At 52.9% G+C, this 13944-nt stretch overlaps 5 protein-coding genes across 5 annotated transcripts; 2 read left to right on the top strand and 3 right to left on the bottom strand.

Moving 5' to 3' along the window:
* Window positions 1–2946: 2946 nt before the first annotated feature.
* BO88DRAFT_404793 (efflux pump antibiotic resistance protein) lies at window positions 2947–5086 on the top strand. The gene has a single exon (XM_025706714.1). It carries the CDS (start codon window positions 3065–3067, stop codon window positions 4952–4954), a length of 1890 nt encoding a protein of 629 aa, XP_025562877.1. The 5' UTR covers window positions 2947–3064; the 3' UTR covers window positions 4955–5086.
* Window positions 5087–5102: 16 nt separating this feature from the next.
* BO88DRAFT_487881 (uncharacterized protein) lies at window positions 5103–5879 on the bottom strand (the record flags this gene model as incomplete). The annotated part of the gene is made up of 1 exon (XM_025712581.1): window positions 5103–5879. One exon carries the CDS (start codon window positions 5877–5879, stop codon window positions 5103–5105), a length of 777 nt encoding a protein of 258 aa, XP_025562876.1.
* Window positions 5880–6005: 126 nt separating this feature from the next.
* Window positions 6006–9798, top strand: BO88DRAFT_487880 (actin cytoskeleton organization protein App1; the record flags this gene model as incomplete). The annotated part of the gene is made up of 2 exons (XM_025712580.1): window positions 6006–6041; window positions 6912–9798. The coding sequence occupies 2 exons, from the start codon at window positions 6006–6008 to the stop codon at window positions 9636–9638; spliced, it is 2763 nt and encodes a 920-aa protein (XP_025562875.1). The 3' UTR covers window positions 9639–9798.
* Window positions 9799–10176: 378 nt separating this feature from the next.
* BO88DRAFT_487879 (putative GPI anchored protein) lies at window positions 10177–11533 on the bottom strand (the record flags this gene model as incomplete). The annotated part of the gene is made up of 2 exons (XM_025712579.1): window positions 10177–10480; window positions 10617–11533. The coding sequence occupies 2 exons, from the start codon at window positions 11531–11533 to the stop codon at window positions 10177–10179; spliced, it is 1221 nt and encodes a 406-aa protein (XP_025562874.1).
* Window positions 11534–12047: 514 nt separating this feature from the next.
* On the bottom strand, window positions 12048–13904 carry BO88DRAFT_388243 (DUF895 domain membrane protein). Its single transcript, XM_025704855.1, has 2 exons — window positions 12261–13904; window positions 12048–12207 (listed from the first exon to the last, which is right to left on the bottom strand). Exons 1-2 carry the CDS (start codon window positions 13525–13527, stop codon window positions 12062–12064), a joined length of 1413 nt encoding a protein of 470 aa, XP_025562873.1. The 5' UTR covers window positions 13528–13904; the 3' UTR covers window positions 12048–12061.
* Window positions 13905–13944: the final 40 nt, after the last annotated feature.

The following is a 13944-nucleotide window of genomic DNA, read 5'->3' as shown; positions in this document are numbered from 1 at the left end:
AAGATAGCCTTGATATCCATAGAGCTCATATAGTCACACGGCAGAGTTTCAAGCTCCAAGTATCACAAAATCGTCGAGCTCCCGAGGATAGTCATGTATACAGTGTTGAAACAACGACACATGACGCATGTGATATACTATCACAGTGGATGCAGTGAGGTGATGATGGACCTGAAAGCACAAAGAGGACCGAATGATGAGGACCTAACCAGGGGCAGCACATGGAGGATTAGAGGGCCATGTAGGAGCCGAAGATGGGCTCGAAGAAATACCCAGGAGAATAGAGGTGTGAAGATTGATCTGGGGAAGAGTAACCGACACAGAAGAGGGGAACGAAGAAGAAAAAGGTTGAGCAACAAAGCGTTCCGTTTTCTGGCTAGAGAGTTCGCTAGATTAGTGAGGTGTAAGCTCTCTCGCCCTGCTGTGCTCTCTGAAGCGGGCCTGGCTACATCATTCATAGCAGTACAGAAAGAGAAAAACCATATCGGGATAGTTTTCTTTAATTTCCCATTGGCCCTAGCGGAAAAATAACATGCCGCAGGAAAGAAAGACATGATATATCAAAGAAAACAGCCCTCGTCAGCCTCGGTCAGCAAACATGGAATCACAGCCGTCAATGTGTGATAGTGAGCCGGGGTTCGTGTGATCAACAGCTATTACTAATCATCCGTCTGCATAGGCCATCACACTTTTCTTTTATCATGCTGATAAAGCCAGGGAGTCGTTCGTATCTTCCTTTTTTGACGTGTTGATGAGCGGCGGAGGCAATAGCCTGCATCGCGTGGCGAGCTGTAGGGTGTCAGATGTCATGGCATCGTAACACTACAAAAAGTAAGCCATCAGGAACGAGTCTAGGGGTGTGAAGTTGTCAGTTACTCCGGCAAATGCATGGTATTCATAGATAGAAGTCGAGGGTGACCAGATATGCAGCAATGGGCTTACTATGTATGCGCTTTATGCCAACTTTCCTCACCGGGACACAAGGTCATCCCTTTTATGCGAGTGAGATCTACATACTCGTGACAAAATCTAAATGGCCGATCGGTCGTAACACACATCGCGGGGTTCGAAGAAATGTCAACAATATCACCTGCATGGATCCAAGCGAATCGGAAATACTCGGATGACTTGCTGCGATCGCAAATGTCATCGAGCACATGGGCTGGATTTAATGAGATGCACCAGCGAGGCAATTCTCCGCTTGTCCTGCTACGTGCTTTCAGTTCGGTAGTCTGCTGTAGGCATTAAATCTAGAAAAGACATCCATCCATACAAGCCGAGCATACTTTGCCTTGTCGACGTGGAATCAGTCCGACTCAACAGTTGACAAATAGTGAGACTGACCGGAGCATGGTTGCTCCTTGGAAAAATGGCCCTTTTCCGATATTGAACTGTAGTGAGTGTCATCCGGCAAATCACACGGTCGGTTCGGAATGATGAATTCTCGATGGCTAGACGACAGCTTGCTATGCGCACTAGTGTCGATTAGCCAAAGGAATCAAAAGCAAACAAACCCAGGGGAGTTTCATGTTAGCAGTCTATGCGATGCAGGAACAGCCACCTCGCATGGGGCAAATCTACGGCACGGCAAAGAAGATAGTATGTGAGTCTGCGACAATTCCTCTGAGCGTCATTCAATCCCCAGTGGGACACATCACCATGCAAATTCCCGCAATCCTCCTTAATGTCTATCATCCCTTGCTTCCAGACGACACAGTGGCTGCATCGTGGCTGGATCGTTTCCCGCAACTGCAGCGAGCGCGTATCATGAATGCAAGAGACTACTCCGTACCAAGCTTGTCCCTGATTGCTGACGCACGTTAGTAGTACTCAAAAGCAACGACACCCGACCATTGATTCACTAACGGCGCAAAACAAGCAAAACAGGCAAAATACAGGTGACTCCAGAATACTTTGATCGCCGGCGCAGAATCAAATTACTGCAGAGGAAGCCCCTTAAGGGGATAGTGCTAACCCAGGGATGGTCGATCTCAACCAGGAGCCTTCGCTCCCCAGTGAATCAATCCTCCGCGGCCCTGGGGAGCTGGTGTTTCATGGAAGATACTTCATCACAACCTCGGCAGAGCCCGGGCATGCCGGTCATTGCTGCCTAAGTTGACATGCCGACGTTGGCTGGTACCTGCCTATGAAAACCCAGCTTAGAGAACAGCAGACGAATGGCAAGCTCAGGAGCTCCCACTCCATGTGCATGACCCGGATGATCGACAAGTTTGAGATGCGCAGCCGGGCAATCATCCGACGCAATCCCAAACCATCCTGTCCCCAGCCTCGAATAGTTCCGCCGATCCGACCGATCAGTTTGCGACACGATGATGCGGCCCTGTCGATCATCAAACCCGGGGAGGGAATGTTGAAGGCCAGAGGCAAAAGCTGTGTGATCCAACATGCCAGCCGGGGTCCCATTGAACGTGGTCAGTGCGTTTACAGACGGTACAGCTGTCTACCACGCACTTATCGTGAGTCATTAATATGGCGACATCACTGCGGCTTCTTCGCACACCGCAAAACGCCATCGTGTCGAGTTGGGCATTCAGGTGGCAATAGAGCAACTGACAGCAGCAGCATGCGATAAACCAGCAGCGTTCTGGAAATTGAAATCCGATAAAAACTGGGCCAGATCAGCCGTGGATCAACCATGGATGTTTGGGATCCACACGGATGAGCGACGCGCAAACCACCGCAAGGGATTCCAGCCCACCATTGCTGTTAGCGGTGCAAAATCTTATCGCTAGCGTCACTGTGTGGCCACGGCCCGGTTTATCAAACGGCCTGGGACTGGCTGGAGGCCGAGTTCACAACGATGGATGACGGCTCATTGCTGCCCATTTTTTCAGCGCCTTATAAATCTCCAGAGCCAAAAAGCAAAAGAATCGCCCTGATACTCCGCTGGCCCGGTCCACTTTGCTTCAGCGGTGACGGAGACCTGATCCCGAAATCCCTTAAAAACAATCGCCAGACCGCAGGCGGGTCGGGACCCTGAAGTGCAGTAATCCTTGTGCTAAATCGTTCCCTTTTCTCCCCGGTGGTTGTGCCTCTACAGAGGATGCCGTCCGACCAGCCCTACCCGACTCGGGATGATGCCCCCCGATCCCCGAGTCCGAACAACGACAAGAACAAGACCACTGTTGAACTGACGCAGACCAGCCTGGACTCGGCTCCGATGTCTCGGCGATCCTCTCTCTCACTGACCGACCAGGCCAGTAGTAGTAAATTCGCCTCCACCCCCGCGACCGGAGCTCAAACCCCGGATCCTTTGTACGCCCACCTCGCCGGCCACGACGACACGCTCAAGAAATTCCCCCAGGTTATTGCACGTGCCCGAGAGGACAGTGAAGACGAAAATTATGAGTTGCCTGTCGCACGACACAGTCGCGGCGATGCAGATCCTACCGATGGCCAGCACCTCAGCTACCGCCGGCCTTCTATGGTCGCAGCTCAGGGCAGAGACTTCCCCGACGAGGCCGGCTCCCCACCCCCTAAGCCCACCCAGGGTCGTCCTCCAGAAATTAGCAGTTTCGGTGCCGAGATCGTGTTGATCGCGGTCTGCTCCGCAGGTCTGATGTTGTTTTCTTTCCTACTCGGAGATGTTCTCGCTCCGCAGCTCCAGTTCCGCCAAGCCCTCGGCATCACCAACACCGAGCTACCCTGGCTTGTGGGCTCATTCAACGTCGCCAATGGGTTGTCCGTCGTGGTATCCGGCTCGTTGACGGACCTGACGCCTCCCAAAGCCCTTATGGTCGGGGCCTTCCTCTGGCTCAGCGTCTGGAACATCATTGGCGCCTTCTCTGTCCACCCCTCCCGTTATGTGCTCTTCTTCGTGGTGCGCGCCATGCAGGGCCTGGCCATCGGCGTCCTGGTCTCCGGTAGCATGAGCATTCTCGGCCGCGTTTACAAGCCAGGCATTCGCAAGAACCGTGTCTTCTCCGCCATGGCCGCCTGCGCCCCGTTCGGCTTCTCCCTGGGCGCCATTGAAGGCGGTCTCCTCTATCAAAACCTTCCGTGGATCTTCGGTTGCAACGCCATCATCACCGCCATCTGTGCTGTCGGCGCTTACTTCTCCATCCCCCCGCTGCGCCCCATGGCAGACTCCGCCGGAGGTGAGGTGCCCTCGCTGCGCCAGTTCGACTACCTCGGCGCCGCCTTCGCCGTTGGCGGCTGTGTCTGCTTACTCTTCGGACTGACCCAGGGTGGCGTCACCGACTGGTCCGTATACACCTGCGTGCTTACAGCAGTAGGCATCGTCCTGCTCATCGGTCTCTTCATCGTGGAGCGCTACGTACCACGCCCTCTGATCCCCAACCGCCTCTGGAATACCAAGGGCTTCACTCCGCTCATGATCGCCTACTTCCTGGGCTTCGGGTCCTTCTTCGGCGCCTGGCAATTCTACGCCATCCAGTTCTGGCTGCGCATCCAGCACGCCAGTCCCATCGATGTGGCACTATATCACCTCCCAAACGCCATTTTTGGCGTTATCGCCACCTGGGTGGTCAGCCGCACCTTGCATCTCGTCCCGGGCCACTACATCTACACTATCTCCATGTTCGCCTTTACGCTCGGACCGGCATTCTTTCTTCCCCAGAGCCCTACCACTACGTACTGGGAACTTTCTCTTCCTGGTGTGGCGCTTGTTACCTTTGGCCCCGATTTGGCTTTCGCAGCCGCTTCCATCTTCATCACCAGTAATGTGGCGCGCTCGTACCAGGGCAGTGCGGGGAGTCTGCTGGTTACGAACCAGAACCTGTCGTCGGCGATTATCACCAGTGTGGCGGATGCGATTGGCACGCGGGTTGATAAGCAGGCTGATGGGAGTGTCGGGCTTACTGGACTGCGTGCTATCTGGTGGTTCGCACTAGCGTGTCAGTTGCTGGCAGCACTGGTTACGGTTACGTCGGTGAGGATACCCAAGGAGGAGGAGAAGGAGCATGTTACTTGATTGCCTGATGGCTTTATGTGTGTTTAATTCTCGGTTTCGTTTTTCGGGTTTATACGGTGCATCCTAAAGTAGATAGATGGTTGGGAACTTCATTCTATACATAGATTTCGGCCTTAATGGATTCAAAATGCATACATAATCATATCTTCTATATTGGAACACTACTATACTCTTCCTCATGATCTACCACCGGTAAATCCAACCCCCTATGCAACCTCCGCCGAATTCTCTCCCCATCGTCGTTACTACCATCTAAGAACCCCCGCCTGAGCAAGAAATCCACCACCACCACCGCACTATTCGGTTTAAACCTCCCCTCCCCTAGCGCCTTCTTCACCTCCTGTACCCCCCACAGCCTAAAATCCTCCACTTCACTATCTGCCGGACTTGGAACCACCTCCTTCCCCAGCCTCAACTCATACAAATACTCCACTTCGGGCTGCAACAGCTCCACCATCCCTATCCCGCCAACGTTCTCCTTCTTAACATGAAAATACGAAATCCGATCCACAAACCTCATCTCCCTCCGCATCAACTCTTCTGGGATTCCCGCCTCCTCGCTCGCCTCCCGCATGATGGCCTCCCTCGGTGGCAACCTCGTACTTAGCCCCCCCGCGGCAGTGGTGTCTAACATGCCGGGGTAGGTCTGTTTAAGGGAGGAGCGTTTGGCGATCCAGAGGTGCGGCGTGCTGGAGACTTCGTCGTCGGTGTAGCAGAGCATTTGCACGCCGTAGGTTACTATGCCGAAGAGGGCGCTTGCGGCGCGTTCTATTTCCAGGATGATGGTCCCGTCTGGCCCATAGAGGGGGAAGGTCTCGTTACGCCAGCCGCGGAGGATGCCGTGGGAGGCAAGTTGCTGGAGGGTGGGGAGGAGGATGGCGGTGCGGGTGGAGGCGGTTGCGGTGGGAGGTGTGAGGAGGGTCATTGTTTTGTTGGTGGGGGTGGTGTTAATGGTCCATGTGTCTGATGGCCAGGGGAAGGTGGTTATTAGCTCGTTGGGGATGTAGCCTAGGGTTTGGGGGATGCCGGTGATCCGGAAGGCGTGGTAATTATGCAGGATGGGGTTGTCGGCATCGGTGGTGGTGGGGTAGGGGAAGCTGTTGGGGAGGTTAAATTAGATCGGATTGACTGGGTGGATGGACTTGCTTGTCGAGATCTGCTACGACCTGGTACATTGATGATGATATTGTTGACATGCTGTATGTTGTAGTCAATTGCAGTAGTGGGTGTTTAGTTGAGTCCAGATGCGGGGGGGATGTCAGGGTCTAGTCTATCTAGGTGGACAAAGATAATACTATTTAACTAGCAGGCTAGCTACTAGCTGCTAGTTTCCTCACTAAACTACTCTGTACTGTTAGCTGTCAGTGATCGGGCCGAGCTCAGACTGGCCGCATTGTCCCTCTGCAGAGATCATCAGAATCGGAAGTTTTAGCTAGCTGTGACCTGCAGATGCTTTATTAAGTATTGGGTGGTGGCAGAGACCCCAATGAAATAGAGAAGATATTACCAATTGGGCAACTTCGTAAGTGTGAATGCTACTTTTCGCTAGTGTTGAGAGAGTTATAGGGCATACCTATAATAATAATAATAATAACATGTCTTAGGTATAGCTGCACCAGATCACGTGCACTAGCCTTGCCCGGAGTGGAGGGATTCCTACGAAATGAAGTCATTCAGGAACAGCCCACAACACCTCACTTCTCCCCCTCTCATCGTCCATTCTATCTTTCACTCACATACCACCATCATCTTCCACATATCTTCCTGAACATATCTAATTACCGTGGCGCCTCAACAACTCCCTCGCTTTCGCTGGCGCTCCCCCCGGGCCCCCATCAGGCCACCCCTTCCTCCTCCGCCCCTCCGCTTCCCTGCAGCTCGCCATTCGCGAACAGGCAAACTCTTTCGCCATTTTCTTCGCTTCCTGTTCGGTCCACACGCCCCTACCCGTGCACAGTCCCGTCTCTGGAGTCTGCGTCACGAAACAATCCCCGCTCTTCGACATCGAGCACAGGCGGGGCTATACCGGGCCTTGGTGAAGCGGCAGGCGAGACTCGCACGCAACAAACGGGATTCTGGTCGGAAGGGTATCCTTGGTTACCTGAACAAAAAGGGGAACCGCTTGGCTGGTCGGACAGCTTCTCCGACGGGTGGTATTGTACATAGGAGGCTGGCGCAAAGCACCGGGGCTTTGCGAGCGGGGAGCAACAAAAATTCAGGCCTCACGCCAATGTCACAGTACGAGCCTTCATCCTCGTCATCATGGGGCTCTAATGATGGTCGGGAGCGGGGAACGCGCCGCAAGAAGGTCTTTGACTACCTGAAGGCTGCCAATGAGCTGCGCCAAACCTATGCTGCGCAATGGTCGGCCCAGATCAGTGGCCAGAGCGACTATGACGACTATCGTGATACCCCGGGCGCATTTCCCGACGTTGAGATTGCACGATCCGAATTTGAAGAGATGGTGATATTCCCAAGCTATGCGAGGCGATTGGTGAAACATGAGCACGTGGATTCATACTATAGCCGCCGTCGAGGATCAAATGCAACCCTTGAGGAATATCGGGGCGAGTCCGATGGCTTTGGCACAGGCATGCCGATATGGGATGAACTGGAAGACCAGAATGCGATCGTTGCAGTCGATGTGCGTGGCTGGGTATACGCACCTCATCGCGGGCCGATGACTCGGAAACATCGTCTGATGGTCGCTCTTGCCAGAAAGCTCAGCGGAGTGCCAGCTCCTATGAACAGCACGAATGATGGTGATGAACATAACACAAATGACTCTAGGACTGAGAAGGGGGACGAAGAGCTGGTCAATTCGCAGGCACAATCGATCATTAAGCAGGCTGAAAAGGAGGCTGATCCCGTATGGAAAGACAGCGCAGAAAACCGTGATGCCCAAAATACTCCCGGCCGCCCTCTCCAGAGGGCAGCAACGGCACCGCTGAGCAAGGATGAACTCTCCGTCGCCAATGCGCACCTTCTGGAGCGATTACGCCCTTTCTTGACGAACCCGGTAACAGGAATTCCCGTCACTGTCTTCTTCTTCAACAACGACAAAAGCCAGTCGAGGAGCGTGATGACCGATGAGTCCGGTCACTTTCGCCTACGAGCGTCGCTACCTTTTATCCCGACTCACGCCCGTGTGCTAGCCTCCGAGGATCTGTCGGCTGTGAAGGAAGTCAAGGTCATCGAGCCCACGGGCGTTAGCTTAATCAGCGATATCGACGACACGGTAAAACATTCTGCTATTGCTAGCGGGGCCAAAGAGATGTTTCGCAACACCTTCGTCCGTGAATTGAACGAGTTGACGGTCGACGGTGTTACGGACTGGTATGGCAAGCTGGCGAAGATGGGAGTCGACCTGCACTATGTCTCTAATGCCCCATGGCAACTGTATCCACTTCTGGAACGCTACTTCAAGCTCGCCGGCCTGCCCCCGGGTTCTTTCCACTTGAAACAGTACAGTGGTATGCTTCAGGGTATATTCGAGCCTACGGCGGAAAGGAAGAGGGGCTCTTTGGAGCAGATTTTGAGAGACTTTCCTACCCGCAAGTTCATTCTCGTCGGAGATAGCGGTGAAGCGGATTTGGAGGTATATACCGACATCGTTTTAGCAAACCCGGGACGGATTCTGGGAATCTTCATTCGCGACGTTACCACCACCGATCGACAGAAATTCTTTGAGAAGTCAGTGGACCACTTGGAACATGATTTGAACCGGAGCCGCAGCAGCCCGCAACTTGTGGATACTTCTGATGCCGTGTCTAAACGTCCGGCATTACCACCTCGGCGGCCCGTGGAAACGGCCGATCCGTCCGCGGATGCCGTGAGCCTAGACAACGCCGACTTGATTGATCTGAGCGATGAGGTGGAACAGAAGATGTCTTTGGCTGATGTGAAGAAGCCCTCCACCGGGCGCGGACCACCCGCGAAACCTTCCAAGCCCTCCGCGTTGCGCTCAGTTTCGACGAATCCAGACATGGGCAAAGACGATCAGCCTTCACTTCAAGAAACAGCCAAACGAAAACCTGTGCCACCACTACCCCCACGCCGCTCTTCCACTAAGCCCGATATTTCATCCGACAACATGATTGATACCGAAAATAATACGCCTGTGAATAATGTAGCGAGCACACTGCCCATACGTCCTAAGCCTAGCATACAAGATATCCCCAACGACAACGGGACTGGCACGAGGCCGGCACGCTCAAAGCAAGCACCGCCACCTCCTCCGCCACGCAGAACCAACACAGGAACTTCAACCCCGGGTTCTATCTCATCACAGCAAACTACAAACCGCCGAACACCCCCTCCCCTTCCCCCGAAACAATCATACCCCGCATCTGCAGCCACAGCAGCTACAGCAGCGCTACAATACGCCTCCGACCGTTTGAACTGGTCTCCAACCCCATCGAACATTCTCCGACCGGCCCAGCCAAGCTCCTCAGCAAGCAGGTCCAGCACCGGCGTTGACAGTAGCACTCCGAACTCAACGGCGGTCCCAGCAGCTCCTTTGCCTAACAAACGAGAGGAACTATGGCGACGTCGCTGGGAACGCGCCCAAGAACTTCTGGAAAAGCAAGGCGTGGTGCTGGGCAGTTGGCGCGTGGGCCAAGATGCACAGGACGTGAGTTGCTGGTTGGTAGAGGAGGCGATGAAGGATATGAAACGGGAGTGAGGAGTCAGCTAGCCTGGAGGGTGGCAGAGCCAAGACCCTGGTTGGTCATTTTGCATATACACATACGTATATATAGCCTCTCAGCGTCTTCTGGGAGGTTGTATAGCCTCAATACATCTGAAAAGTAATAGATACCATTAGTGTGGGCAGCTTAGTGAGCATATACACTTCCTCTGCATATTTTCTAATAAGTTCCTTAGTGCGATGATAAACCTGGTGACAGGGCTTGTGGTTATTACGTCCTCGTAGCGACCCCTTAAATTGTAGATACTCAAGGCCATGCGTGGTTGTAGTGCAGCTAGCGCTTTCAGTTCATACTACATGATCTCATGTAGGCCGCAAGTTTCTGGCCCAGCTACCCCAACCACAACTATGACAAAACATCAGTACTAGTAGTCGACTGATGATAATCTCGACTTTCACATGTCAAATTACTGCCTCTAGAATGTTACATTATGCTGAGCTCCGAAAATCCACACATGAAGCATTTTCTGGGCATAAGGAGGTGAAGAACTTCTAGCAGCAGTAGATTTCCATCTTACTCAAGCGTATACAACAGCGTCCCCCATCCCAACTGATCATACCCACCACTCGTAGTTCCATAATCGCCACCACCGCCCTCTGCTCCATCGCCATCCTCAACGACCATATCGCGATATTCCTTTGTGTAAGTAACATTCAGTCCCTTGAGTACACCATAATGGTTATACAGCAACTCCCAGATGGGTCTGACATCTCCGCGACTGGAATTGCTTATAACCGTCTGGTTGACGTCGTCGCTGTTGTTGTATGTCGTGTAGGGAACGTCGTTGCCAAGGTTGTATTTGGCGACGTATTCCGCACTAAAGTCATCTTAGTGTAAGCATGATGTGTTCCATACAGAGAGGAAGGATAGGGGAAGAAGTAGATAAACAAAGTATAGGAGAGAGAGGGAGTGTGTGTGTGTGTGTGTGTGTGTGTGTGGAAAAGGCAACTCACCCAGCCAGAATGCGATTATCCAAATACTCAAACAGATCAGTCCCCTGATTATAAGCCGTCAGGGCAATCGGCCCTAGGAGAGCAAAATCCAACATCGAGTGGCCCTGATCACGCCCTGCCTCTTGACCCTGACCCAGGGATTCGCCATCCACCTCATACAGTTTCCAGATGGCATTTTCAATTTGGCCATTTCCCTCACCAGACTTGAAATAAGTCAATCCCTCATCGAACATAGTTTGATTATCAGTCAACACGCCAATGGACAAGACGGAGGCAATATTGCACAAATCCCAATTCGCCCAGTAATGATCAACAGCAGCGCCATGGTGATTCTGCAGGAAATCATGATTGAGGGGATAGAAGACGTCGACCATCATGTCCGCAAAGCGGGTCAAATTAGCACTCGGCCATGCGGAATACGTGCGCATGATCTCGGCGACGTTGGCGAATTCGTACCCGTATATGCCTGCGGCAAGGTACATGTCTGTTGTGCCGGAGATCTCGGTCAGGGTGGAGCTCCATTCGTCGAGGATGTTCACGACGACGTCGGCGTAGCTCGTGTTGCCGGTCACTTTCCAGTAGATGGCCATCGCGTAGGCAGCCGCTATGTCTCTGTATAGGGAGGGATAGTTCTCGGTGTGGGTGCCATCTGCGCCGCGATAGACGATTGTCTTTGGGGAGGGCGTATAGTCTAGGTTGATGTTGGAGCTGTTGGTCAGTTTGTACCAGCCTGTTATCCAGGGCTCGGTGTTGCTGGATACTTTGGAGGCGATGCGTGAGAAATCAGAGGCTGTTTGAAGGAGGCCTGGATGGATGAATGAGGATGTGTCACGATGGGAGACTTGAGATGGTCCATGACTGGGAACATCGAATGCTGCCGCCAGCGAGCAGAATGCCACCGGTAGTGTCAATTTCATCCTTGGAATTTCGGTTGAGATGCAATGCTTCCCTCTGCTTCTGTGACATTTTCCTGTAGGGGTTCGTGGTCGGGATTGCTTTAAATATACTATTCATGCTCGGTCCATTGGCCGGTCGATTAGCCGACCTTTCTCATTGTTCGTCGATTTAGGGAAATTGTGATCGACCCTGCGGGTTTGCCGTTCGTAAGTAAAACAGGCCGGTAGATGGACCGGCAAGAATTGCATAGCATGGCGATACTAGTGAATAGGAGGTTCAGGGTCCATCCATCATCTATGTGTGACAGACACTGTGGAGAACAGGACGTAAGCCAGCGGAGGAAGGATCGGCTTCGGCCCCTGAGGGATAGATAGGATTGAACCACCAACGCGGAGTAGGGTCCGTTACTTGGCCCGGCCGTTAGCCGACCTTTCCTCCGATCTACTATCCTCAGTGGACTAAAGTACACTGTCAGGTAAATTAAATATTATAGTGTATAGTATAATCGAGGACATTCTGCTCATCTAATCTGATCTGCTATTAATAGATCAATGAACTCCCGTTTCCTTCACCTCCAAATCAACCACCCCCTTCTCATCCACAACTGGGCGTCGATCCACCTCCAACTCCCTTTCGCCTGTGGATTCCATGTCATGATTCTTCACAACTATCCATGTCGGAATAACACACAACCCTAACAAAGGTAGTCAGTATTCAGCCTCTTCTTCAGACATCGATCCAACTTACCCAGCAGAATAGTATTCACAGCCATCGGCACCCGTCCACCATACCAATCCCTCGTATTTAACCCATAAGAAATCGCCTCACCAAAGCTCTCCTGACCGCGCAACACACCCGTCAACCTGGTCAGCTCGGCGATATTATCGGTCATACTTCCCACCAAATAATACAACCAATTCTGGCCCGTCTGCTGTGCGAAGGTCCACATGAAGAGGACAAAAGCGCCCTTGGTGAACCCCGGACTAGTGTAATCCATCGTCCCCAAATCAGGGTTCTTTTTATGGGCTGATGTATATTGCTCCTGCACGACCCAGCCAAGAATCCACGCCGTCACATGCACAATGATGACCCAATACCAGCCGTATGTGAGACGTTTCTTAGCGTCGACACGCTTCCAATCGAGCCAGTGAGAAATTATTTGCGAAGCAAGGATCGTGACCCAGTCGGAGAGGAAGGCGATGAGCGCACGGGCCCGGACCCCGAAGTAGTACGTCTCGAAGTTACTCGAGTACTCATTGAAGTAGACGGCCCAGAAGACAGGGAGTAGAAGGATGACAGTGCGGTTTTGGCAAGTTTTCCAGAGGGCTTGGAATTCCGCTTTCCACGAGTCCTCGACCCGAAGGATGACCGGGGAGCCATCGGCGCGTTGGACTTTGTTGGGCGGAGTGAGGAGTAAAGCGACGGGGACAGCGAGACATTGTAGGACGATGAAGACAATGTAGGTGGAGTAGCCCACGCTTCCTTTGTCTTTGTTCTTAATGTTGAGGGCTAGGACAATCGAGTTCCCGATTATGGGTCCGAGGGTGCGCCACCAGACCCAGATGTTGAGGTATCGGGCTCGTTTCGATGGCTCAGGGTATCCGATTGCGATGGCGCCTTCACTGGCCCAGAAGAGACCGGCCGAAATGCCGCATGCGACGGCGCCCACCAGAACTAGCCAGACGTTGCCGAACCGGTTATTGGTGTAGAGACCGGCTGCGTAGACGGGGTAGCCGGCGGCGCCGAGGAGAAGCGCCCATTTCAGTCCGATCCGGTTGGCGATGGGCGCGCCGAAGATGCAGAAAATGCCCATGAGCCCGAAAACCAGTGCGTTGGCGGCATTCACCAGAAAGGGTTTCTCTTCGCCTCCGGCTCCCAGCGAGTTCATGGCGTTCCATAGCCCGGGGGCGAGGAAGCCAACAGCACCAATCACGCAGGCATTGAAGAGAGAGGTGCGGTACCACACTCGTTTGAGTGGTACTTTGCCGCCGCTTCCATTCTCAGCGTCAGCCATAGTGAACTGAGATTAAGACTGAAATTATTCGTGGGATGTCCGGAAAAAAAACTTCAAGGCGAGAATAGAAGAAAGGGACGGCAGCTCGCCGAGGTTATGTATGATCCGCAAGAACACGCCATTTTGTTGTGCCAGGATTTTTCGCAAGCGAAACGATGATAGTCTGTTCTATGTTGCGCTATATTAGGTCATGGAAATGTCGTGATGCATGAGTACGTTCGAAAAGAAGGAATAACAGGGCGGCCAGGGCCGCTGAAGACGGCTGTCGCAAGCGGCACAGGCGATGGCGAGATCGGAGCTTAGTCTCCTTCGCCAATGAGAGAAGCCCTAGCAATGGAGCATGACGAGTTAGTCATTTTGTCGTCAATGAATTTGCATATTAGCACGATTGTAGGATCGATATTGGACAGCAAAATT

The sequence above is a fragment of the Aspergillus vadensis genome (assembly GCF_003184925.1).
Source record: "Aspergillus vadensis CBS 113365 unplaced genomic scaffold BO88scaffold_11, whole genome shotgun sequence".
Lineage (NCBI taxonomy): Eukaryota > Fungi > Ascomycota > Eurotiomycetes > Eurotiales > Aspergillaceae > Aspergillus > Aspergillus vadensis.
The sequence above is the reverse complement of the archived record's forward strand: the minus strand, read 5'-3'. Positions and strand labels throughout refer to the sequence as shown.